The 24,753-nt window shown below is 44.9% G+C and overlaps 1 protein-coding gene and 1 long non-coding RNA gene across 2 annotated transcripts in view; both read left to right on the top strand.

Moving 5' to 3' along the window:
* nrip1b (nuclear receptor interacting protein 1b) overlaps positions 1–17,822 on the top strand; it is a 37,071-nt gene extending 19,249 nt beyond the window's left edge. The window contains exon 2 of the mRNA XM_068331354.1: positions 11,277–17,822. Coding sequence (XP_068187455.1) covers positions 11,709–15,329 — 3,621 coding nt within the window. The 5' untranslated portion in view covers positions 11,277–11,708 and the 3' untranslated portion in view covers positions 15,330–17,822. The remainder of the gene's footprint in view (positions 1–11,276) is intronic.
* Positions 17,823–22,749: 4,927 nt separating this feature from the next.
* LOC137606674 (uncharacterized) lies at positions 22,750–24,172 on the top strand. The gene is made up of 2 exons (XR_011037894.1): positions 22,750–23,750; positions 23,885–24,172. It is a non-coding gene; the product is annotated as an uncharacterized lncRNA (long non-coding RNA).
* The last annotated feature ends 581 nt before the right edge of the window (positions 24,173–24,753 follow it).

Here is a 24,753-nt window from a genome sequence, read left to right as displayed (position 1 = left end):
TGAAATTGCAGCAGAGGAAGCCGTCTCGGCGGAGGGCCGCTCAGGGGATTTCGCTGTTTATCCCCGTTGCATGCTCTAACTATATTAATGTAACAGGGTATTTTTCCTGCGTCTGCATTGTCCTCCCTTCTGTTTTGTAAGCGTGGGGTTACGGGTTTACCCCAGACACCTGTAGCCCTGTGAAACTCTTCCCCCCGCCCAAAGGGGGTAAAAGAACATATGTATGACAACCAGCCTAAGAGTCTATGAACTGTACTTTCTACTCAGACAGGATTTATGGGATAAGTGTCCCCCGCACTTGTGATGCAATCCGTTTCCAACGCTAACCACTCAAAGCTGGATTTGAAGCTAACCGATGAACCCTGGTGAACTTTGACATTTCAAAACAGAATGGGTGGAAAGTGTGGTTTCCTCTCGCCAGCTGAGGCCGGAGTGTTTCGACAACGCCGTTCTGACTCGAAATGATGAAACAATCGATGTAGGTGGAGGCGTGAGTTCTGGATGGCTCGACGTGGAGTCGTCTGGTCTCTGCATCGTTTCTGCTGATTAGTTTTCCCATTACTCCAAACACACGTGTTTGCCGCTGATGAATGATCCAATTATGGGATATTTCTCATCCATTTCAATCCCGCTGCTGGTCAGGTGCTAAAGACATTCTGCTGGGTTCGCCTTGACCCTCTGGCCTTTAGATCACTTTGTTGTTTCCTGTTCCCAGTAGCTCCGCCTCCTTTCATCTGATCTATCTCAGCGATAGATGGGGGGGAGGCACTCGATGAAATACTCAACACCCTTTATTATTTTGCGATAGCGGTCGCCCCCCGTCGTAAACTTTCACTTAGCTGCTGTATCCTCAGAAGTCTGCTGCCCCTCCTGTTGACATACCTCAGGTTGCATTCATACATATCTAAACTGTCGTTGACCCCCAACTGCTACACGCACGCACACACACACACACACACACACACACATACACACACACACACACACACACAGTACCACACCAGTACCAGTGCACACAAAACACAGCTGAAAGGATTCACCCCCGCCCCCACCTCCAGTCTGTCTGTGGACAGTAGGCTGATTCTGCAGCCTCCATCCCTCCCTTTCTTTCTCTCCTCCTGTGCTGAGTTCAGTGTGTGTGTGTGTGTGTGTGTGTGTGTGTGTGTGTGTGTGTGTGTGTGTGTGTGTGTGTGTGTGTGTGACAGCTGCCTAATTGGGCATTCTCCCCTCGTCGGAGCGCCTGCCTCTCTCTCCTCCAGCCTGGGCCGGGGCTGCTGACGAATGGCAGCGGATTACAGATGAGGACACGGTGACCCGCCTGACCTTGCTGCACAGCCGCGGGGGAGGGAGAGGGTGTAAGGGGGGGTGGGGGGTGCATAGCACAAGGGGTGGGGCGTACAGGGCGCCGGGACTGCAGAGGGGTGGAATTGGTGTATGCATGTTTGTGTGGTGGATGGCGGGGGGGGGGGGGGTCAGGTCAGAGGAGGGGTGAGGTCGCTCAACGGTGGGCGAGGTGTGCGCCAGGTGGGCATGGTGGGCGTTCAGGCGAATCAGAAGAGTGTCACATGACAGTCCCCCCCCCCCCCATTCCTCCTCTACCCATGTCAGTATGTCAAGGGCATGAGCCCCCGCAAGCAACTGCCACTGCGGCATCCCCCCCCCCTTTTTTCCATTTATTTATATATTTGTTCCCCCCCCGCCTTGTCATCTTTTCCTCGCTCTTTTTTTACTATTCTGTCCATTTTCATGCCGATCAGATCAGCAGCTTCTATATGACTGCTGCCCCCCCCCGCCCCCTCACCAACACCCCCGCCCCCCCGCCCCGGGCCACGATGTGGTCGGTCAAAAGGAGGCGGCGGCGGATCCTCGACTATGGCGAATTTTAATTTCTTTTGCGCACTGTAGATAATTCCACGGCTCTGCCCCCCCCCCAACCCTCCACCTACCCCCACCCGCCCCCACCTCCCTGCTGCGAGTGTGAGACTGCCAAGGTGAGGTTGTGTCCTCTTGTTAAGAGCGATTAATGGCACTCGTTATGTACATAATGAAATATCCCTGCTGATGCGTCGGGTGGCGTTTGTCTCTCGTCCTTTGTCACAGACGTACACACTCCCGCCGTATAGTTGTGTATTTGTGTGTGTGTGTGTGTGTGTGTGTGTGTGTGTCATTGATGACGCTTTTGTTACAGCCTCCGGGCATCTCTGCTACATGTTTGATATGAGACCCCCCCCCCTCCATTTTCACTCCCATCCTTGCAACAGGAATTAGGGCCTTGTCAATTCAGTCGAGTTTGTTCCCGTTTTTTCCCGCTTTAGATTCACGCGACGCCGCCGTTCCCTGCGTGACATGTGTTCCGAGAGATAGAGATGGGTGGCTTCGCCACCGAGTCCCCGTGTGGACTGGCGGAGTAAATTTAGATTTAATCTCCTCTTGTGTGTTCTTTATATTGTCTGAGAATGTTCACCTAACATCAGCTCTTCCGCTTGACCTTGTTGTGTTGTTTGTTCGACTCTGAGGAGCCCCCCACCCCCACCCCATGTGTCCATGTGTGCGTTTCTGGGACGAGGTGCTGCTGGGTTTCGCTAGAAGTTTTTATTTTGACCTCGTGTGTGTTTTGCTTGTGCGTCTACGTGTGTGTGTGTGTGTGTGTGTGCGTGCGCCAACGCCATTCAGTGCCTGAGTCAAGCTGTGCAAGCTCTTTTAATCCCACGCCCCGGTGCACGTAGGCTTGATTAGTGGCAGCAGTTATCTGTGCAGAAGACAGCCCGCCCTCCTTTAGCATTTGGTCAGGTCTGGGGCACTGGGGGGTGTCAAGTCATGAGAAAGGTGAATGAGGAAGGAGACAGGCGGAGGGGGCGGTGCGGAGGACGGATGGCGAGATGAGGGAAGAGGGGAGGGCTGGAGCCTGATTAGTATTCTAAAGCGGCTCTCCTGCCAGTAGAGCAAATTGATTACTGCACTTTACCTGTATCAGCCTCCCCAGCTAAGGATGACAAGGTACAGGAGCATGATTTGTGTCTGCGTTCACCTCCCCAACCACGGCAGAACAGGTGTGTTAGCATTTTAGCGTTCGTAGCATAGCGTGGGTGTCGTTGTCCCTGCTTTTCTCTGGCCTCACAGCCATCTTCCATTACAGTAGAGTGATTGGCCAGTTGGGGTTAGTTGACAGTCTTGTCAGTCTTTGTCTGTTTTAGTCATTGATGAAGATGGAATCCTTTCCACCAAAACCTTTACGTCTGCATTTTGGCAACGTAAAATCTCAGCCAGGGACAACATGAGGCATCCAAGTGTAGGAAAGTAATTAAAATGAGCTGAGATAGAAAGTCAGCAATAGTTTGAGCACTGATGACCGGAACGAGACCCAAAGCTTTGGACACTCGTTCTGTTTCATCTGCTTCCTGCTTTTTAAGCTGCTGCTTTTGCTTTAAAGCTTTTGATTGAAATTGCTTGAAAAGAATGTGAACAGTTTTGCAGTGACATGTTTTTGGCATAATTTACCCCTCGGACAATTTTAGTTCTTCTCTTCTCAGGCTGGTTAAGATACAGTATTATTGGGATAAACTTCATATTTGAAGTGGAGATGAATGTCTTTCAGTCCAGAAGAACATTAAACTTATTACTACTCATGCCGTCTACCGATGACGCAATGAAACACGTGTAGCACCCTCCCCTTCCTCTTGTCCAATCACATATTTGCACACAAGTGGGTGCGGCTGGATAGCTCCATTGCTAACTCGTGGCGGGGTGTTCTCTTACAGCTAGGTCGCCGTTATCACTGTGATCCGCCGTCGCGTATCGTCCAGTTTTTTTGACGAGACGATGGCCGTTGGCAAGAAGGACGCCGTGTGCAGCGGGATCGGCGCCGCTGTTCATCCAACGTGGGTCCTGGTGTGTCGCCTTTATTCTGCCTCCGCGCACGTCGCCGCACCCCTCAGCTTGGCAACACACCAAGAGACTACTCACCACTCAGGGAGTTAGAAGTCGGGAGGTACATCCAGTACAGCGGTCTGTTGAATGTAGAGTCTCGTTGGGGTGTAGCTCTCTGTTGGAGAGCGACTTTCTACTCAGCAGGATTTGCTAGCAACTGGTCGTCCTGGGACTCCAGAGTATCTTTAATGACGAAAATGTTCATCTTTATGTCAAAGGGCTTCTCGGACCTGATAGGAGCTTCTCACGGTTTGAATTTGGCCCGTGTGCCACTAGTTAGTGAACCCTGTCCTAGATCATGTTCAGGATGTCAGGTCTTTTTATTTGTTAAAAATCCGGCCGACATCTTGACCCCTTTGTTCACTCATGTTGGGAAATCGTTGGAAGTTGATATTTTTCGTTGGTGTACGTGATGAAAGTCATGAAGCACTTGTCAGAAAGGAACTCATCTTTGGCTGGACGACAACTCTTTGTTCTGGTTGTGTCAGCAAACCGGACTGGCAGCTGAATTCATCGGATCCCAATGCAGGTTAACCACAGAAGTTGAACAAGTCTTCTGTTTCATACCAGTTCTTTCCAGATACCATCAAAACAAACAGCTCATGCCACATCTATCAGTCCATCCCATTTATCTGTTCATCTGTCTTTTGTTACGCCGGCTGGTTCACTTGATAGAGTTAGCTCCTTAGCTAACACCAGTTTTATACATTAAATATCAGACTGGTGAACTCAAACTAAAGCTGAAGTTCTTTTCCTTTCAAATTAATTTGTGCAATCAGTTTGTGCACGTTAATTTATTTTCAGTACTAGACTAACTCAGTGGAGGGTGGTGACCTTTGCGCATTAATATCAGCTGACCCTGTGTTTACTTTCTGCACCGGCAAGAGATGAAAATATTAAGAAAAAGGATTGCAGCTCATGTTTAAGAAAGGAAGTGACACAAGATAAGAGGAGATGGAGAGAAAAAAGAAAGATGAGGTGATGAAGAGGATCCGCATCACGTCTTTGCTGTTCAACACAACCGATACCTGAGCTGATCAGTGTCGGCCTATGGATCACAGACAGTATTACAAACCATCAGATGATGGCTTTTAAGAGTTAACTGTGAGGCCAGCACTCAAATTAGGAGGTCAAGTTAAAAGTGCTGTTTGTCGTAGCATCTATAGATGTGAATTTGATCTGGCTGATCTTGACTCTCATTGAGAATTCGCTTTAAGTGTCTTGGTCTATTTAATCCCTGCATAAAAGGGTGTTTTATCTTATTATTTAACATTTACATGTTCTGTTACTCTTCTTTGCAGTCACGATACAAAGATAGCCGTCCTTCATTAGTAGCACTAAAGTCAAGTCATCCTGGGGTCAGACATTATCTTGTAAGACATGAAATTGCAAAGGCCTTCTTGTATTTAATTATTATTTCTTGTTGAAGCAAATTTTACAGTAAATGTGTGTAAAGAGAATTATGTCTTAAAACAGTCATGAACTTTTTAAAGATATAGATTTATGAGTAAATAAATACACACCAGTAAGTTTCCTGTAAAATATTGAGTTCCCTTTTGTTTCTTTTTCCAAGAATAATTTCTTGTCATCATTCTTATTGCAAGTCACATCCTAATGCCCAAGTGTATAGAAAAAGGAGGTGAACGTTTCTTTTTTCATAACTTGTACATTTTTCTTCTCCTTATATAACATCTAAACCCGTTGAGGACACCCAAGATTTTCGAAATTGGTGTTTCTGGCAGGTGCTCCATTTCAATCTGTGCTTGTAATTAAATAAGTTCATCGAAGCTTAATTTTTTTTCTAGTGTTTAGTCTGAGGAGCCGTCGCATGAGTCTTTCAAAGATTAACATTGCTACCTGATTGTCTGAAGCCTGTACTTGGGTCCTCTCCACGTTGTGTAACTAAAAGGCAGGGGTGGTGTGAGGTCCTTTGAGGTGGCAAGGTGGCGAGTATACTGTTTCTTATTTTATCGTTGTGACCTGGAAACGGCTTGTGTCTTGATAATGCACCGTTAGCAGCTGTTAGCGGTTATGCGAAGTGTTACATTGTATTTTTACGGCCTAAAAACTTATATACGTAAAATCCGAGTCAAAAAAAAATTTCAATCTTATCTACAGCTTGTTTTGAGTGTTTTTGAGATGTTAGACAGTCTCACAAAACGTCAGCGTTTCATTGTGTCTGGTTTCTCCACCTGTAATTCTTTTGTCGTTGCATCATAAGCTTCACACATTTCAGCGTAGTTTGTTACTAAGTTAGGCAGCCGGCTCAGCTAACAGGTTTGTGGAGATGTTTGTGTCACCCTCACCTCACACAACCCTGTTTTTGAAGGTTGACTCAGCTATTAACCTCATTGCTAATTTAGATTCTGAGACTGCCGGAAATAATTACAGTGAATCTGGTTTTGTTGGTTGCACCAGCTTTTTTCTTTTTGAATGCCAGGATGGGAACCAGCGCCAGGTGCAGGATTAATCTCATTGAAGTGCTCCACTCATTATAGTCTGCCCTGCCAACTGGCAGTTACGTTGCTTGTGAGATATCCACAGAACAGGTTATGCATCCTCGTTTTATAATTCATTGGGTTAAATGTACCCTACTCATTTAAAAAGATTTGTATTATTGTGCAACTTCGAAAAAGACCGTCCTCTTGATATGTAAAAAAAAGAACCTCAAAATGGGTATTTGATCATTCTAATGAAATGCCCCCTCACAGCCCACTGTACCCTGTAATATCATTCTCATCCACTCTCACAGCGAGCATTAGTATGATTTAAAAACTAGAAAGTAGGTCAAGGAGAACATTATGTAAGGCAAAATGATAGCAGAGATTTGCCTGCTTCTTTATTCTATCACTTGGACCACTGTCACACCATATTAGTGCAAACAATCCCAAATTACTTAAAGTAAAAAAAAAAAAAAATCTTTATTCCCATAACCCAATAAATGCAAACATCCTGCTGACTCACGGCAATGAAATTGCAGGGGATCATGCCAAGAATATTATAGAAATCATTAAAGGCCAAGGTTTTTCAGCTGGTTTTATCCAGTTTCGGGGCAAACTGACAACGAGACATTTGATACTGATAGCAAAGAGTCTTGTTTCCCTTAGATATCGCCGTTGTCTGTTTCCAGACCCTACCTCTGCCTTCTGGTGATCTGGCCATGGGACATTCAGCTGTTCCTATTTCTAGCAGCATTGTTTACAAGTGGAAAATGTGTGTTGTTTTCGGGAGGGGAAATGGACCTCCATTTTAAACGGGCGATGTAAGCAGAAGATTACCTCGGAGCCCAGAAGAAATGAATCAGGTAGAGATTGATGGCAGGCACGGCTCATTAAGAAGGAATGTCTGTGTGTTTAATTGATGCAGTCATTTTCTGCTTCTCAGGAAATGGCCCTTGGGTGGGTCTTCCAAATGGCACACAAATATTTGCTATTGACACAAACATTTTTGGGTGCACATCCATCCAAGCTTGGACATAATAGTTAAGGGACTGTGATACAGTGCAGTGATACTATCATTTCACTTGCTGCTTTGGCAGGATTCTCTGCCAGTCAGCTGGGCTCTCAACCACTTAGATGACTCATCAGTCAGTGTGCATGAATTGTTCTATGCTCTCTCTCCCAACCCCAAGAACTCTTTGTACTAATGAGTGCAGATGAAGTTAAAATCCGCCCCTGAGCTCCTTATTTGACGCCAGATGCAAGCCGAGAACTTTAGCACCCCGGTTCTGTTGTGTCCAAGTCTGAAATGTTAGCATCATGCATTGTTTTTCGAATAGACACATGTAGGATAACTGTTTGATGCAGGTCACATATTATAGTCAACATAGCTTCCTGTTGGGTACATTGGGTTCAGTGACTGGTTTCCCTGCATGCACATGGAGGCACATGTGCTATGCATGACTTGTTGGTCAGCTAAGAAGTGGGTCACAGCAAACTAGTTCTCATTATGCAGGCGTGCATGTGTCTGTGTATCTCATTTCATTGTTAGCTTGTCCTGATCGACTTATCTGCAGACAGCATCTTCTTCCTCTATCTCTCTTGCTTGCTCTCAAGCATGTTGTGCAAGAGTTTTTGATTCAACTTCCCTCTGGTGCACCCGTTCACTTGTGGAAGGCTTTGGAACAACTGCCTTTTTGGTCAGGTAACTTATGTTTTGTCTTATTCGATCATGTCAGGCCATATTGAATTTGCAAATAGCGGTCACACTGCATGTGTAAGTGAGGTACCCTGTTGAGTACGTGCAGCAGGACCAGGCTGGAGATTACACGATATAACAGTGTTTAGGCATTGCCTCTCCTTTTTATACTCCTTTAACCTTGGCTCCTTTTAAATGCGGGGAGAACACATCTGCCAGGCCGGTGTCAGACATTAGTAATACACACGGCTTGGGCAGCATTGTCACTTTTTATTAACGCCCAGAGCTTTGCATGGACACCAGCTGTTGCATCAAGTGGAAAAGCCTTGGCGGCATGAATGACCTTGACTTGAGCTGCCTCTCCTTTGGCACTTCCCCTTTTTAATTCTTTTGTTTGGTCTCATACATTTTAAATGGCTTAAATGGATTACCATTCCTGACAATGAAGGTCTTTTTGGAGCTTCCTTTAAAGTAAAAAAAAAGAGACAGTATTACCAGTAAGTGTGTTCGTGGGTGCAATCTGGAGGTAAGATGATCACATTTTTTCTCCTTTTTTATATCAGCCGGTAATTCCATGTATCTGAGGAAATAGTTGCAGGTGGAGCAGCATTTCCTGTTCTTCCTATCTTTTAAGTAAAAGAGATTGTAACTGACGGGGAGAAATTGAAGAAGAGCCCACCAGCCGGGGGGATGATGAAGCTTTCACCCCTCCCCATCACTTGCCCACCCTCTCACATGTACGTGGCTGACTGTAGGGGTAAAAATCACTTTAGAATGGTGCTCTGTCATTGGCTGACATTGTCAAGGATAATGGATAATCACCACAGAAACTATGGAGCAGCTCATTGGTGCTGTGGCGTCTCATAGTGGGGGGAAGGGGGTGTAGGTCAGGCTTTTTGGGTGCCACCGCCAATGAGATGACATGTTAACAGATGTTTAAGGTCATTTTCAATGTATACACCAGGGGAGATAATGTAATAGTAATGCACATCACACAGTCTGTGAGAGAGAAGGAGGAGGGCTGTATGCTTTAGGGGCTCCGTATAGAGGACAGCTTTTCCAATATTAAGGTCATTTATTTGTTAACAGAACTCTGTCACGGAGGAGAACATATTTTTTTTCTTGCCCTTGCTGTCGCGGGTCTTTTTAACAGCTCTATCATAACATATCTCAACAGCGCCTGAAGGCTCCCACTTTGTTTAAAGGGTTTTCGAGAATATTTGTACTTAATGTGAGATAGCGAGTTAAGTCACTTTGTTGTCTCTAAACTCTCATACTGCAGTGTCGTCGTGCCCCTGTACTCTGCTCCACATTCGAATTTATTTGGACAAAATCATAGACAAGGTCAACCATAATTCCAAAGGTTCACTGCCAGCAGCAGAGATTAACAGTTTGCCTTGTTGTGGCCGTGTGTCAGTGTTGTTTCTCATTTTTAATTCCTCTCTCACTAACTGGGAGTCAGCATAACAGCATAGGAAGTACTTTAATATGTTATGTTGAAGGTAAACAAGTCCATGTTTACAGGGTACATGTAATGTAGCGCTAAAAAGTATTCTATTATTGCGTTAAGCTCACTGGCGGGAAAATAGCCCTAATCCTGAGCATCTAAGATTAGCATGTCCACAGACGTCAGATGGCCCAGTGTGACCAGGTTGGCTTTTATTGTTGCCAGATTTAGGTCAGCAGCTTAATAATGGCCTTGAACTGTAACTGATGCTGATGGGCCAATCTCAGAAGAATTTATTCCGGTAAACGCTGCGCGCTGTTAACAATGTTGTCAACCTGTGGATGTTTTTGTTTTTTTCTTTCTTTTGCTCATTAAAACTGCCAACCTGATTCTTGTCCTGCTGCTACTCAGCCTTAATGAAGCACTGATGAACTTAAATCCACCCCCTAATCCCGGCTCATTTTCAAGGTGGCATTAAAAGTGCCACCTTGTTGGCCTTACTGTCATGACAACCTGTGAACCTTGGCCACAGGCATGGATTTCAGACTGATTAGAGGCCTGTTGCCTTGTTGTTTTTGGCCCTTGTTTGTGCTCTCTGTGAAGTATTTAGACTAGTGGCTGCATCGCTTGCGGTTCCCTTTCATTATAAACAAGGGCTGATGTCCTGTTGTGTGACCTGCTATGTGGTTTTGCTCGCAGTACGCTAAAGGTGAGGATGGCATCGCTAAAGGACACGGACGGCAGCTGAGGCGAGGTGGAAACTCTGTATTAATTAACCTTTATGGGATGGAGCCAGGACTGTCGGCGGTGTCCTGTATCCACGGGAACCACGTTGACAGGGTTCAGAGGTCTTCCAGGGCAGTGCTGCTGACACTGTCATGGCAACTGGCACAATTCTCACCCCGGTGTCACAAGTTGTGCCCTCCTGACAGTGGTGTGGTGTGACAGGTGCACCTGATCCTTAAACCACCCCCACACTTCAATACGCACAAACACACTTGACAGTCGAGTAAAGCTCAACGAGAACTGTGTGCCTGCTGTGAACCCAGGAACACAGCTCACATCAAGTCAGGAAATGTTTCTCGTGTTCTGATTTTATGGAAAAATTTCGGTCAAACAACACAACTTTTTGAGAAACGGCGGTAATACACAGCCGAGACGGATACCGGAACAGCTTGTACGAACTCTGCTCGTGTCATAGTTGTCATATATTGGTATTTCTGACTCCGTGCCCATTTCATAGTTAAGTCTTGACATGAATAATTAGATGCAAACTCGCATGCATGTGGGTGGGTTCACATTTTATGTAGATCAACGTTTGCGTCGCGTGAGATGCTGCTCAAGTGCGTAAGGAGCAGGAGGTGGTAGGAGAGGATAATCCACTGAAATGACAAGCTGCACAAGAAATTATTCACAGCTCTCACAAGGCCCTTCACTTTTGAAAGACATCGCTGTGAGGGGTTTGCAGCTCAAGACCTGAGTGGTTTCAAGGTAGTGGGCTTGAATTTTCAATTTGGATCCAATCAGGCCTAATTTACATTTGTCGTCTGTTCTGTGGCTGCAAGAGGAGAGTGCGGCGAGAAGGAACCGTGTGCAGTCAATCTGAAATGTTGCTAAGTAACAGAGATGGCAGACGAGGTGGTGAAATGAATGTGATATAGTGCTGTGTAAATCCCTGCTTCTCACACAGTTTTCTCTTTTTTTTCCCCTTTTTCTCTTCTCCAACATAACCCTCCCCTCTTCTCTCTCTCGCTCACTCCCCTAGGTCTCCACGTGAGATCTGCAGAGCTGAAAGCCACCACTTACCAAACCCCAGCCAGGATTTAGGCTTGACATCCCAAACGTCCACAGCCCCGGAATGTGTCAACATCTTTGTGGTTAAATCCTACTGACTTGTTGCTTGCTACTCTCATAAGCCTGGATTGATCTTTATGGTGTTAAATGGTGTTTTAAGGCATACAACAATGCCTGGAAGGCCCCCTTACCCCAGATTGCCTCCAAGCATGGATGCTTTTTCAGCACAGTACTGACTGTACTCAACACGGAGTCGTAGGATCGCATCTGGCCGGTGCATCCATTTTGTGGTTGCCCGTTTTTGGTATTTTGAAAGTACATGAGACTATCAGCCAGATGACCTAGTAAACGTTTGTTTTCCAGTAGCAGTACTGAATTATACGAGGGGATCCTAATATTGAACATGACTCATGGGGAGGAGCCTGGCCCTGAGACACACAAGGATTCAGCTGTTCTAACTTATCTGGAAGGTTTACTGATGCATCCAGTGGTAGCCGGGCCTGCGGCCACGGCAAGCGGTAGGTCTGAGGCTGCCCACAGCAACCAGGAGCAAGGTGACAAGGTTGGCGAGCCCTTCCAACTGCCCAACCACGGTCCAACTGCTCCGAAATCTGGAACCAATGGCCCCACATTAGGTTCTTCGCAGCACCTCAAGAAGGCTCGTCTGCTACGTTCTGGTGCTTGGAATGACCAAGCGAACCAGCGGATGAGTTCGCCCCCAGTGGAGCTGAATGGCCAAGGAGGGGACACGCAAAACGGAGCGCTAGAGGAATCTCCTCATGCCGGGGAGAGCACCCTGTTGGCTTCCCTGCTTCAGTCGTTCAGCTCACGGCTTCAGAGTGTGGCAATGTCGCAGCAGTCTAATAAACCCCCCAGTGAGGGTTCACCTCCAGCTAAGGCGCCACCGGCAGACAAAGAGACACTTCCTGCGTATGGTTCGGCCTCAAGCCGCTTGAAGGGCCTCATGAGGAAGAACAAACTTCAAAATCACAGCAATACGCCGTACAGTCGCAGGTGCCACAATCAAGACAGGCATTCAGAGTCTCCTCGGTCAGCACACAGTGCCACGCCTCCTTCTGCTCCTGCATCCGCGGAATCTGTTTCCTGTGCCGAGCGTCTGAAAGCCGTGGCCAACATGGTGAAAATTCGTTCTAGTCCAGCACCTTCACCCAAGCCCAGTGTGGCATGTAGTCAACTGGCCCTTCTGCTGTCAAGTGAAGCCCATCTCCAGCAGTATTCTAGGGAGCATGCCCTCAAAGCACAGCTTTCGGGAAGATCTGCCAGTGAGAGACTAGCTGCCATGGCCAACCAGCAGCATGGCCAGGACAAAAGACCACCTAGCGTGGGAGCGACTCTGCCTGGAGCCCCAGACACACTAAGCTCCTTAACAACCCAAAATGGAATGACGGCGACAACTACAATAACAACAGCACTCCCTCGACCGGCCTTGTCCAATCCACAGAGCCCCTCTTTGCTGCGCGGCCATAGCCAAAGCTCCCCGCCCGCACCTCCACATGCTCCCAACCACACTCACAGCCAACCACCGAGGGAGAAGCGTGGCTTTGACTCGCGTCCAACCAGGCCCCCCCAGACATGCAGCAGTTTACTGCTTCTGCTACTCAACAACCACAACAACCAGAAGCAGCTGACAAAGAATGGGCACCTGGAGGACAGTTCTGGTCTTCTACCCCCCATCGACTCCTCTTCTGCAACATCAGACAGTGAGTGTTCCACACAGGAGAGGAGCTTGATCAAGGACAGCAGTGATGCAGAGAGTTCCTACTCAAGTTGCTCTCCCATTGACCTGTCCATCAGAAGCAGAGTTAATACACATGACACGGCACCCGAAACTTCTACCCCTTCTTCCACCTTCTCCCCATCCACTTCCTCCCTTTCTGCGTCCACCACGGTGTTTTCTTTAACCCCAGCTGCGTTCTCCCCTCCAGCTTCTGTTCAACCATCCGTCGCAAACTTCTCACCACCCTCTAATGTAGCTTCCAATGCTAACTCCTCCTCTTCCTCCTCCTCCATCTCTGCATCCTCACTGGACAAACTAACAGAATCTTTAATTAAAAAGTGGAAGCCAGAGCCATCAGGATCAAAGGTGTCCAAAAGCAAGCAGCTTGAAATGAGTCCAGACCTAAAATCCCACCCTAAGGTTACACTCATGCAGCTTCTTCTTGAGCGCAGAAAAAATGAGATGGTTAATAAGAACATAGGTAACCAAGATTTGCCACTTGATATATCTATGGCAACAATGTCTCAAGGCCAAACAAAGGGACTGGTTCCTTGGGAGGAGACTGGGAAAAAAAGTCCCTTAGATAGACCTGTGACCCCAGCCCAGCCTCTGCACTCATTCAGTCATGACCCAAGCAGTGCACTATCCCCTTATTCTTATCCCTCCCCCAATATCCAGTCTGGTCCGCTGGATTTATGTAAGTCTAAAGCCTTCCCTGCTGAGAAGGCTTCAGAGCCTGCCTTTAGTGCCAGCAAACTGTTACAGAATCTGGCTCAATGTGGCACCGCTTCTTCCTCCCCTCCCATCCCCTCCAGCAAAGGAGTGGGTCAGGAGCATGATGCCAGTAGGCCCCTTGCCCTATTGGAAAGACTCAATGCTCCAATCCATAGGACCACGACCACTCCTCTCTCTGACAGACCATCAGGCAGTGGTACCCCATTTAATCCAAAAGAAACTCCTCCTCCTTCTTCGCAGATTGAGAATCTTCTCGAGAGGCGCACCGTGCTGCAACTCCTCCTCGGAACGGGATCTACTTCCACTACAGTCAACCGCAAAGAAAGGCCTAGTGGCCGGAGGAGTGTAGAGATGGCGGGGAGGTGCTACGAGAAGAGCTCTGGTACCTCTACTGTCTGTGACAGCTCCAATAGCCCCCCTTTTGATATAAGAGTGAAAACGGAGATCAAGGAGGAGGTTGGACCATCCACAGCCACAGGTGAGGACTTGAATCGCAGAAAGAGACCTAGTGGCTATGAAAAAAATAACCTCCTGTCAGAGTCTCATCAAGGCTTTAAAAAAGAACCACGACCTGCAGAGGTCGTGGCTAAATATGGTCTCCTCAGCCAGTTGCTCAAACAACAGACTGCTACCTACTACACTAGTGCTGCTATGCAGGCTGAGTCACATCCCAGACCCGTTAAAGAGGAACAGAGAGAGTACCCAAGCCCGAGTCCCAAAAAGAGACGCCTCTGCTCTGATCGGACTGATAGTTTGACTAATATCAGCTCACCGAGAGCGGTGGACAGTGGAGAGACAAATATGTTTGCGTCTTCTGCTGTTCAGGAACAGCCTGAACAGCAGAAAAATCTGATTGAGGACGAGGGTCCACCCAGGAGCCCACCAAGCGAAACTCTCACCAGAGAGAGTCGGGGCTTCAATGTGCTCAAACAACTGCTGCTCTCTGACAACTGCCTAAAGGAGCTGGCTCAGCAGCCCCGGGGGACACCCAGTCCTTCCATCCTACAGGCCAACGGCAAGGCCAATGGCAGCGTTCCCAGTCAGCCTTCCCATAATCACAGTTTCCTCCACCTGCCCAGCTGGCACCCTCATGGTTCCCTCAACTCAGGGCTTCTGAGTAATGTCAGACCTCTACCGACCCCTCCAGTAAGTGACAGCCCTGTCTGCACCCCCTGGAACCGCCACCCAGCTCAGTGGCCAGTTACTCAAAAATGGGAACCTCCTACTCTTGTGAAACAGGAGCCCAAGAGCCCGGTGCGATGGAGTAATCAGGAGAACGAAGAGGAGGAGTGTTGTGACTCCAACCTGGACTCTCCACGGCTCTCGCGCTCCAACCCCATTCTGTATTACATGTTACAGAAGGGTAGTATTCAGTTGAGGAAAGAGATGAGGGATCAGGTAGAGGGAAACCAGTCTGTGATCAGAATTAAAGAAGAGCCAATCAGTGACATGCATGCCTATGAACACAGTCTGAGTTCCACTCCACAATCGCCGACCCGCAACGAAAAGCACAGCCATGAGAGCCAGGGGCTGAGCCAATCATCTGAATAGAGGTTGTATCAACTGCAGAAAAAAAAAATCGAATTCATTGACTCTTTTTGTTTGTACTTTGTAAATGACTTGCCAAATTGCTTTGATGAGACAAAGAAAGAAAGAGAAAAAGATTTCTTTTTGAGGAAAAGAGCAAGTTAAAATTCAAATTCCTACTGGAAGGTATACCTGGATTGGTTTGCATTCAAATAGTGAGGTCTTGCGATGGTACAAAACAGTTCTATAATGACAAATTGTCTTAATGATTCAAGCAGAACGACGCAACTGTCACAAATCTGACCTCACTGTCACACATTTCATATTTCATTTTGTCTATTATGAAGCCTTGCTTTATAATTTGGTCTTAGTTTACATCTATTATTTGTATCTAAATTGTACACATATCACTCTTCTATGTCCTTTTTGTTGCCTGCCATAAAATACAATATTAACATCAATTCAGGCAGCATTTATTATTGATTCCAAAATGTTAGCACTCAGTTCAGCGGGCATTTATTTATGTTCTCTATCCGAATATTTTCAGACAGTCAAAGTCCCATCAATTTTGGATACGATTCTAAATAAAGTCATTCTGGGGCAGACACACCGGTCTATTACGACAATGTACATGACACATTCATTGTAAAACAGACTTTGAGAACAACGTTCACACCGCAATTGCTTCAGTGAGGATCCCACTACGACGAATGCTTTGTCTTGCTTTTTCTAAAGATTCATGAAGTGGTATGAAGAAAATATCGCCAGAGGTTCGAACGGTCACAACTTTCTGAATTCTGCTTTTATTTAATGTTTTAAGGCGATGACGCCTTTGCAGATTGTGCAGTTGGGTCAACAGAGAGTGTGTGTGTGTGTGTGTGTGTATGTATTTGGGGGATTACATTTGAGCAACTGTATGTAAAGAGGTTTCTGGAGGAACAATCGAAAGGGTTTGAGAGGCGTGTAAAATGACTCTAGATAAACCAACACCACTTTTCTTCATGCACACAAAAGTGTGAAGCACATGGCTTTTTTTCTTTGACATAAGGAGCACCCCGAGGTTGCACTATCCAAGCTGAGTCCTCAGTGTCCTTTTCAGAATAATTTAATGGCATGTAATGAAAATGTCAGTATTGTTATCTGTTGAGAATTTGACGGTTTGTGGAGTTTTGTTTTTCTCATCATTTCTTAACCGTTGTAGTTTATGAGCATCTTTTTATTTTTTATTTTTTGTGGCGGTCTCTTTAACTCAAAATGTCAAAAGAATTGCATGATAATGAAGAGAATACCACAGGTACATCGTTTGTTTTTTCAAGCAGCTGGATAGGTGTACCTGCCCCCATTTAAATCACCAAGATGCTTTGGTGTGTTGAGGGACGTCTAGCTCCTTTATTTTGATTGTACTGTACTCTTTCAGTTAATTTCACACACTGCTTTACCCATTTAGTCTTGTGATCTTTTTAATACATATACCTATGAAGTATGTCTCTTTGATTAATACATTTTCACAATGGTTAAATATATTTGTGTAAATAGTACTTTCAGTATGAAAGATGACTATTTTGTAATGTTTAAGAAAAGATATTACCCTAGTTTTTAATGCCCTGATATGTAAATATGAATTATATGCTTACAAGTGTACATACAAAGGCAGAGGATGCTATGCCCATCTTTTTGGTTGGTTTGTTCTTTGCATGTGTCTCTATGTGGTAAATGATAATCTATCCTGCGCTGTGTTGTGTAATAATGTCTGACTCTCCTCACTGCTGCCTGTTGCATGCAGACGCATGGGAACTACCTGTGTATCCCTACTGGTGATGGGGGGAAAAATGTCAAGTCTTAAAATAGGTCTTTTTTTATCACAGAGAGAGGTCCGTTTAGAATATGAACAGTCCCTAAATATCCACAGACTGCTCAGCAAGTTGATTAAAATGTGTGAAAAATAAATGTGCATTGAATATTTTTGTGATTTTCTTTTTTGTTACTGGGTAACAAAAGCTCCGCGAAAGAGCTCCGGGGCTGTAGTGGCTGGGCGGGGGTGGGTTGGGAGGCGGGGGGTTGACGTACAATCATACATCTTGCATTGTGCATCGAAGAAATACATTTGTAGCAGCAAATATTTAAAAAGAAAAAGAAAAAAAAAAGGTGTTTCTTTTTTTTTTTTTTTTCATTTTTTTTTTTCATGTGAAGACCTGAAACATTATTTCATTTGGTTTCATTTTTGGTGTTCATTTGCACTGATATCTCAGAAATAAAGTACTAAAATGCATGACCTAGTATCAGTGTGTTTCTCTTTTTCCAGTTTGTCTTTAAAAGTGTATTGTTCTGTGAAAAAAAATCATGAAACGGTTATATTTCTGTTAAAGATTGGGAACCATCTGATTCTTAGCGTTCGTTTTTTTATGCAGTTCATCTTGCGGTCGTGTGAGTTCACCCTTGTACAGAATATAACATAATTTAAAGCACCCAGTAGGGAAATTGTAGCAAATTATATTGCAATATCTGATTTGCTTCACCATATAGTTCATTAATATTTTTAAAAAAAAAAGACATCAAAGCCAATCTGCGCTTTTTAAAATCAAAGTCTCCGGTCCATAGAGCGAGAGGATGTCCTGTAATCGCCCTAGAACTTGAGCTTCTGAGTTGATGCTATTCATTAAAGTGCTTACACTTAACAAAGGCAGGAAAGACATTGAAAAGAGGGAGGACGCCTAGAGGTCACCAGATGTACGCTGAATACCCGAGGATGTGCCTCACTAAACAGGCCATATATGTTTGATTGAGAACCCAAAATAGATCTTATTTTACAGTCGATATACAAAACTTTAATTCTCTTGCTCACTCCAGAAAAAACAAAACCCGTTCTTTGGTGACAAAAACATCCTGTATCGTCAGACTTCCTGAAGGTGAAGACGAGTTCAAGCTGAGCTTCTCTTGCTCTGGGTAAGAATACGAAGTCCGGCGGGCGAACAGACGACTTTTTGTCTGGAGTTTTGAAATCGCAGCCCAGTTCCTCGGCCCCGACTTCCCTTAACGTTGCTCGTGACTGACGTGTCTCTCTTTAAACTCTCCATAACCTTTCCCCCTCCCGTGAACTTCTCCATTTCAAGATTCTTATCAAGGCTTGAACCAGCAGTGACCTCTTGATTTCCTCAGATTGACGAAGCAGCGGCAAAAACATGAAGGAGGGAGTCGCAAGTTTAGAGCGAGGTCAAGGTGTGAGACTCGACAATCGGCCGTTTGTCTGTGGCTCGGCTCTTTGATTTCCTGACCTCAGCGTGAGGATGTGAGCGACATCAGTGACTCAACACAGAGGCGGGGGAATATCGAGACGTTTTCATAGTTCAAAAAACAAACATCCCAGGAGTTTGAAACGTTCATTCTCTGATCAACAACTTAATGACTACATTTGATGTGTCGGTCGAGGGTTTTTGTTTTTTTTTAACACGGGAACACATGATCCCTTTGAAGCAGCGATTGCACCGCCGTGCATTGGGCTGAGTGTTAATGAGATGCTCTTACTGGGTGTTGTGTTTATTCAGATGGAGGTCATACGGAGCTAACACTTGTAACTACTTGTCATGGTGATGGGTTTGATAAATATGCTCACAGATGTTCGAACACCCTCTCCTCATGCAAGTGTTTGAGCACATGGTTTGACCTTGCATGTTATGTAAACACACACACACATACACGCACACACACACACGCGCGCGCGCGGGGTGTGATTGACTTTTTTTTTATGGCTTGCATGACCCCATTTGGAATTTCATAATGACAGAATATATTAACAAAATACTTAAATACCGCTTTGCCTTGGAGTAATGTGGCTGCAGAGAGCAGCGCCTCCAGTCAGAACAACAATAAAGAGGTTAAAGCAAACACCTGGGGAAACTTCTGCTCCGAGAAAAACCAGGTCAAACTGGTTTATTTTCCCAACCTTCTACTGGTTCCTCCGCTGGGGGCTTTTTGCTTTTGAAGATGTACCTCTTTGAGAAGTCTGTTCCTTAACCCCCCAGGGGTCGCGACCTTTTGCTCCCCCCCCCACCCACCCACCCCTCCCTCCATCTTCGCCCTGACCTGGTTGATCCTGTTTCCCGGGACAGGATCAACTGCTGAGTTGCAGCTGTGGCACCTCCCCCCCTCCCTCGTCCTACCCTCACTCACTCACACACACACACACACACACACTCACACACACACACACACACACACCTCCTCTCCACAGCTTTACAGTTGGGCCATTCTTCTACTGTTTTGTGTAAATATGACGGAGTGGCAGCGCAGCTTAAGTCCTTTCTCTCCTTTAACGCCTGATGCCTTCTTGACCCTTGCTGCTTCCCATAACCTCCTGCTCTACTCACATGAAGTGGTAATCAGTCATAAATGACTAATAAGCTTCATGTGCCAGGTCTGCAGAACGGGTCAAAGTGAACAGACTACCTTTTCACCAGCAGGGGGGCAAAGTACAAACTTTTTTTTATTTTTTTTATATAGCTGCAAAGATCAATGGCAGGAAGCTATCCTTATTGGTGGCCATGTGCACACATGTAAACAGAGCCGATGTAATATTCATGACAGGCGAGTCCCTGCGGTCCACAGTTCAGCCTGTCAGCTTGAGGCATCTTGGCTGACAGTGAAAGAACATGGATGATGTTTGCCATGTTGGATAAGCACAAGGGTAAATGTTTTACAAGCCGGCTAGGGAGAACTGGCGATGGCGGTTCCGTGTCTGCCAGCGTCCTTTACCTCCGCAGATCCTCTAAGACGGAGGGGAGATTCTGTCTTCACTGATGTTCACATCCATCTGAATATAAAGGAAAATCCCCTCCTCGGCCGCCCGACATGTTTTGCCTCTTGACCCCAACATCGGCCATCCGCTTAACCCAAACGGGAACTCCTTGATGTGAAAACTCAAGCACATCCCGTCAACTTCCTTTGCCTTTCACCTCCAGCGACGACTCCGCTGCTGATCCGTTTGGGGGTCGCGAACTTTACAAGAAAACATTTTTGAGAAAAACCCTCGGTAGGATGAGAAAGGGCAGCCGGTGTCAACCGAGCAGCTCGCGATGAGAAGAGTGTACTGCGGAGGTTAAAGGTCATTCAGGACGAAGCATGCCAAATTTAACTTGGTGGACTTTGTGTTTTGATGTTCCAGGCAAAGAGAAGTCACCCAGAGGCCTCCAGCCTTCAGACGGGATTTCATTTAAAAGTCATTACTGGCCAACTATGCAAACTATGAAGTCTAGTTAATACAAACTTTATGTATCCTGTACGTCTTCCATGACGTTATTATTGTAACTTTGAATTAAATTTTTAGTTGTTTCCACATGATTTTCTTCTATGGTTAGAGTTACGTAAATAAAAATGATTTTTGTCTATTCCGTGGAAGGATCATTCTAAGGTGATCCTCTTGGGCAGGGGTCAAACTCATTTTTAACAATCAGCATTATGGCTGTCCTCAAAGGGCCAGATGTAACTAATAAATGTAGCAAAATGTAACTAAGTGTAAAATAAATGTAACTACTCCTTAATGTTGAATAACTCTGCATTTATTATTTATTCAAGTTACAAACGTTACAGTTGCACAGAAAAAAAAGTGTGTTTGTTTCTCTGTTATAACATAAATGCCTTTTAATTTATCAGGTTATGAAACCCACAGAACTCCATGTTATCAAAGTTAAAACGGGCTTGATTACTGCATTGTGGGAAATGTAGTTTTGCTTAAAGGACATTTTTGACCTATTTATTTTTGGACACTTAGACCATTTATTGCTCTGGCGAGCCACATAAAATGATGTGGAGGGCCACATTTGGCCGCTGGGCCTTGAGTTTGACACGTGTGTTCTAGGGCCATGTCGTGCACTGCTACTCTTTCTATTACAGTATTTAAAAGATCGATCACATTGGAAGATATGAGGAGAGGACAGAAGAATGACGTGATAGGATGATGAGAATGCATTTGTAATTTGCAGAAACAAGTGATGCAATTAGGAGAATATTTAGTCTTGTTGAGCTTTATTTAAGAAAATTGTTCCATGAATCAGGACTTCTTTATTAAATATATTTAATATTTTTATTAAATATTCTTGTATCAGAACAACCATTTTTCCCTCATTTTTTTTAGTGATAATTAGCAGATAGCTATCATGCTCATGCTCTTAATCAGGACTGTTCGCTTTATCCTGTTGTGTGCATGTTGCTGTGCTTTAGTTAGCACTCAAAGCACCGATGTACCAAATACTTACATTTCAATCCATCAGATGTTGAAAATTATTTGATGCGTGACTTGATAACACATTAAACCGCTTTACAAAAATAAACAAAGGACGTGTTCTATGTTGTGAAGGAAATGTCAGCTGTGTGGTTGAAAAACCCCCCCCAAAAAAACACCCACTTCAAATAAAGGAATCCTATTCTGAAGTATTAGCATTGCTTTAACAGAATTATAATAAATGTGCTGCAGAGGAACGAGGAGCAGATGTGTTCGTGTTTACCATGGAAACGCAGAAAATGGCTGAAATCCTCACAAACAAGTATCTCGTCAGGATGTGCTGCATCCAGCCACGACAGGCTTTAACTACTTCATTCTTTACATTGTCATAAAATCAATGCTCATACTGAGCTCTGAGGAAAAGAGCAGCGAGGGAAAAGGACACAATCAGTGGTGTTTTATAATTAAATGAGCTATGTATTATTGCTGCCATACCTGTTTCCAGGAAAACACATGGATCTGTGTTCTGCGCTGCGATGCCTCTGGTACATCGAGTTCATAGCTTCCATATCAGTCGCTGGCATCAATGATAGACGTCCGTGTCTGTGTTTGATATTAAATATAAGGATCAGTCACTAAAACCTCTGCGCAGCACTGTAATTTCCCATGACCACACAACACACCGAGGCTTATCTTTCTTATATAAAGAGCAAGACCTCATATAAGGGGCCATATTTAGACTGGAGAAACATGTGTTTTGGATGACACATTGGTTTTTATGGTTTCGTATTTATGACAGATAAATATCCTTTTGGGGAACTAGAAGCCTGATGACATGAAAGTAACATCTGAGATCTTGCTGCAGGAAAAGGACACGCAGGTACAATGTTATAATCACTGCAAAGCTACATAAAACATTCTCACATGAACTAACTTCATATATATCCAAATCGTATGTTTTAGAACCTGTAATTAAATTTTAAGATTTACTAATTGAGCCCTCGCACTCTCAGACCCTTTCAATGGTGAAAGCTAATGAGTCCCAGTGTGCTTGGAGGAGCTGTACTCCAGAACCTAACAATTATACCCAATTTAAAAGCGACTCTGCCAACTCATTTGGACTTAGAGCCATTATGTGATAGCCTGCACCCATAAAAATGATCACAACTCAATTTCTTGCAGTGACAGACCCAGTTGTCCGCTCCAGAGCGTGTGGATGATAATGGACGATGCTTTGTCAGCCGTATTCACAGACATGTAACTGCTGCAAGCCTTTGGTTAATACAAAAACTGCTTTAGTCACAATGAGGCTATAATATCCATCTGCAGCCCGGGAGCCTGAAACCTTCCGGGAGTGAAGCCTGGCTTAAAAACTGGTAAGTCTAAAGAGTGGAGGTGGCAACACAGAGAAGTGTGTGTGTGTGTGTGTGTGTGTCTGTGTGTGTGTCTGTGTGTGTGTAAGGGGGGCAAAGATGTGTTTCATGATTTCATTTTTAAAGCATTGCTGTAACGGAATCGGTATGCAGTGTTTGCACCGAGCCAACTCACCCTGGTCTGTTTTGGAAAGGGGTGTCATTACAGTGAAAAAAGGATATGCGGGGGGGGGGGGTTTGCTCTGAAATATTTTAACCTCAATCTGTCACCCTAAAGGTGACGCCACCCCCACTGCACCACCCAGCTGTTGCAATGTCTGACCCCCCCCCCCAAAGTGGATGGGGTGGCTGATGACTCCCACATCCAACATCTGAGACCTGAAGATTTCAACTAATGTTGAGTAATTCATCTCCAACTTCTCTCACTGACTTCCTTTTTGATTTGTGAGGTTATTATGTTGACAAATAGAAGCAGAATGTGTTGATTTGTATTATTTGAATTTCGCCTGGCTCTTTTGGTAAAGGGTTCATTCTGTCGATGGCGGATCAGAGAGCAGGGGGGGGGTTAAATATCCTGGTGTGAGTGCAGCTATTATGATTCAGCCCTCTGGCTCACTTTCAACACAGGTTTTGATCTGGACAAACAGTCTGAGGTCTTTATGTCGGTCTGTCAGCCATAAATCTATTCAGGCTGCATCAGCTCCTCGTTGCTTCGACTTATTGATTCATCAGCTTATTTTCTGATTGGTTACATGACAACATCCCAGATTCTCTGACTGAGAGCCCTGCATCCGGCCTTGAGCATCACTGTATGATGTGTCTGCTGGGAAACGCAGTCTGGTTGAAGTGATGCTCGAGGTAACCTTCATGCACTCTGGTGGCTGGTCAATATTTTAGCATGCTGCACATAGAAGAATAAAATATTGATTAAGGTGCAGCTTTGAAAAGCGGAGAATAGGCTGTGTGACATATGATGCTTGTTGCTTTGCCAGATGGAATGATATTCATGAATTCTTTTTGCGCCACCCTCCTGCTGCTTGTTTGAGATGGTCATTATGGAAGGAGCGCTCCACAGGAGGAGGATGCCATCTGCTGGACAAAGGCGGAACTACAGGACGACGTTCAACGGATCAGGTTGATTCAAATATAAAACAAAAAGATATAATGATGTGTATTTAACACAAAACTGTGTTCGACATAAATATACACATTATTATAGTTGTAAAATATATTTTTATAATACTTATACTGTATAATAAACCCTGATGACATCCAAACCATTAGAGTTGTTGTTTTTAATCATTCGCTCAATTACTGAGCAAAGTTCTAACTACTTCCATTAATATTTATATGCACTAGTTAGATGACACAGTTCATGTTAATGGAGCATACTGACTGCCTCGGTTATGAGTATCACAACAATGCTAACCCTGAACATCTGAAGGATGACCCAGTTCAGTGAGAGAACTGTTCTTTTCCAATTTACACAAATGAATCAAAGCTGACAGATCTGGATGCCCGCTGTTTGGATGTTTGTGTCATTTTATCTGTCTGACAAAACAAATTAGTTGCTTTATCTACCCGTGACAAAATCTGTGTTGTCTGTGAATTCAAATGTCAGGACCAAAGCTTCAGCAGGATGCCTGGATGCTGGGATGAGTCTGTGTGGTTCAAATGATCTGAAGCCAGCTGTGAGGTGTTTTAGCAACTCGATCGAGTGTCAAATCCATCCCTGAGCTTTGTCTCCCAATGAAACTATACAGAAAAATATATTAATTCCAATTTCATTTGAAAGATATTTTTATCCACTGTATTTTCAATTAATGATCAAAAGTAGTTGTTTAGATATTTCATAGTCATT

The sequence above is a fragment of the Antennarius striatus genome, chromosome 13 (genome assembly GCF_040054535.1).
Source record: "Antennarius striatus isolate MH-2024 chromosome 13, ASM4005453v1, whole genome shotgun sequence".
NCBI lineage: Eukaryota > Metazoa > Chordata > Actinopteri > Lophiiformes > Antennariidae > Antennarius > Antennarius striatus.
The sequence above is the reverse complement of the archived record's forward strand: the minus strand, read 5'-3'. Positions and strand labels throughout refer to the sequence as shown.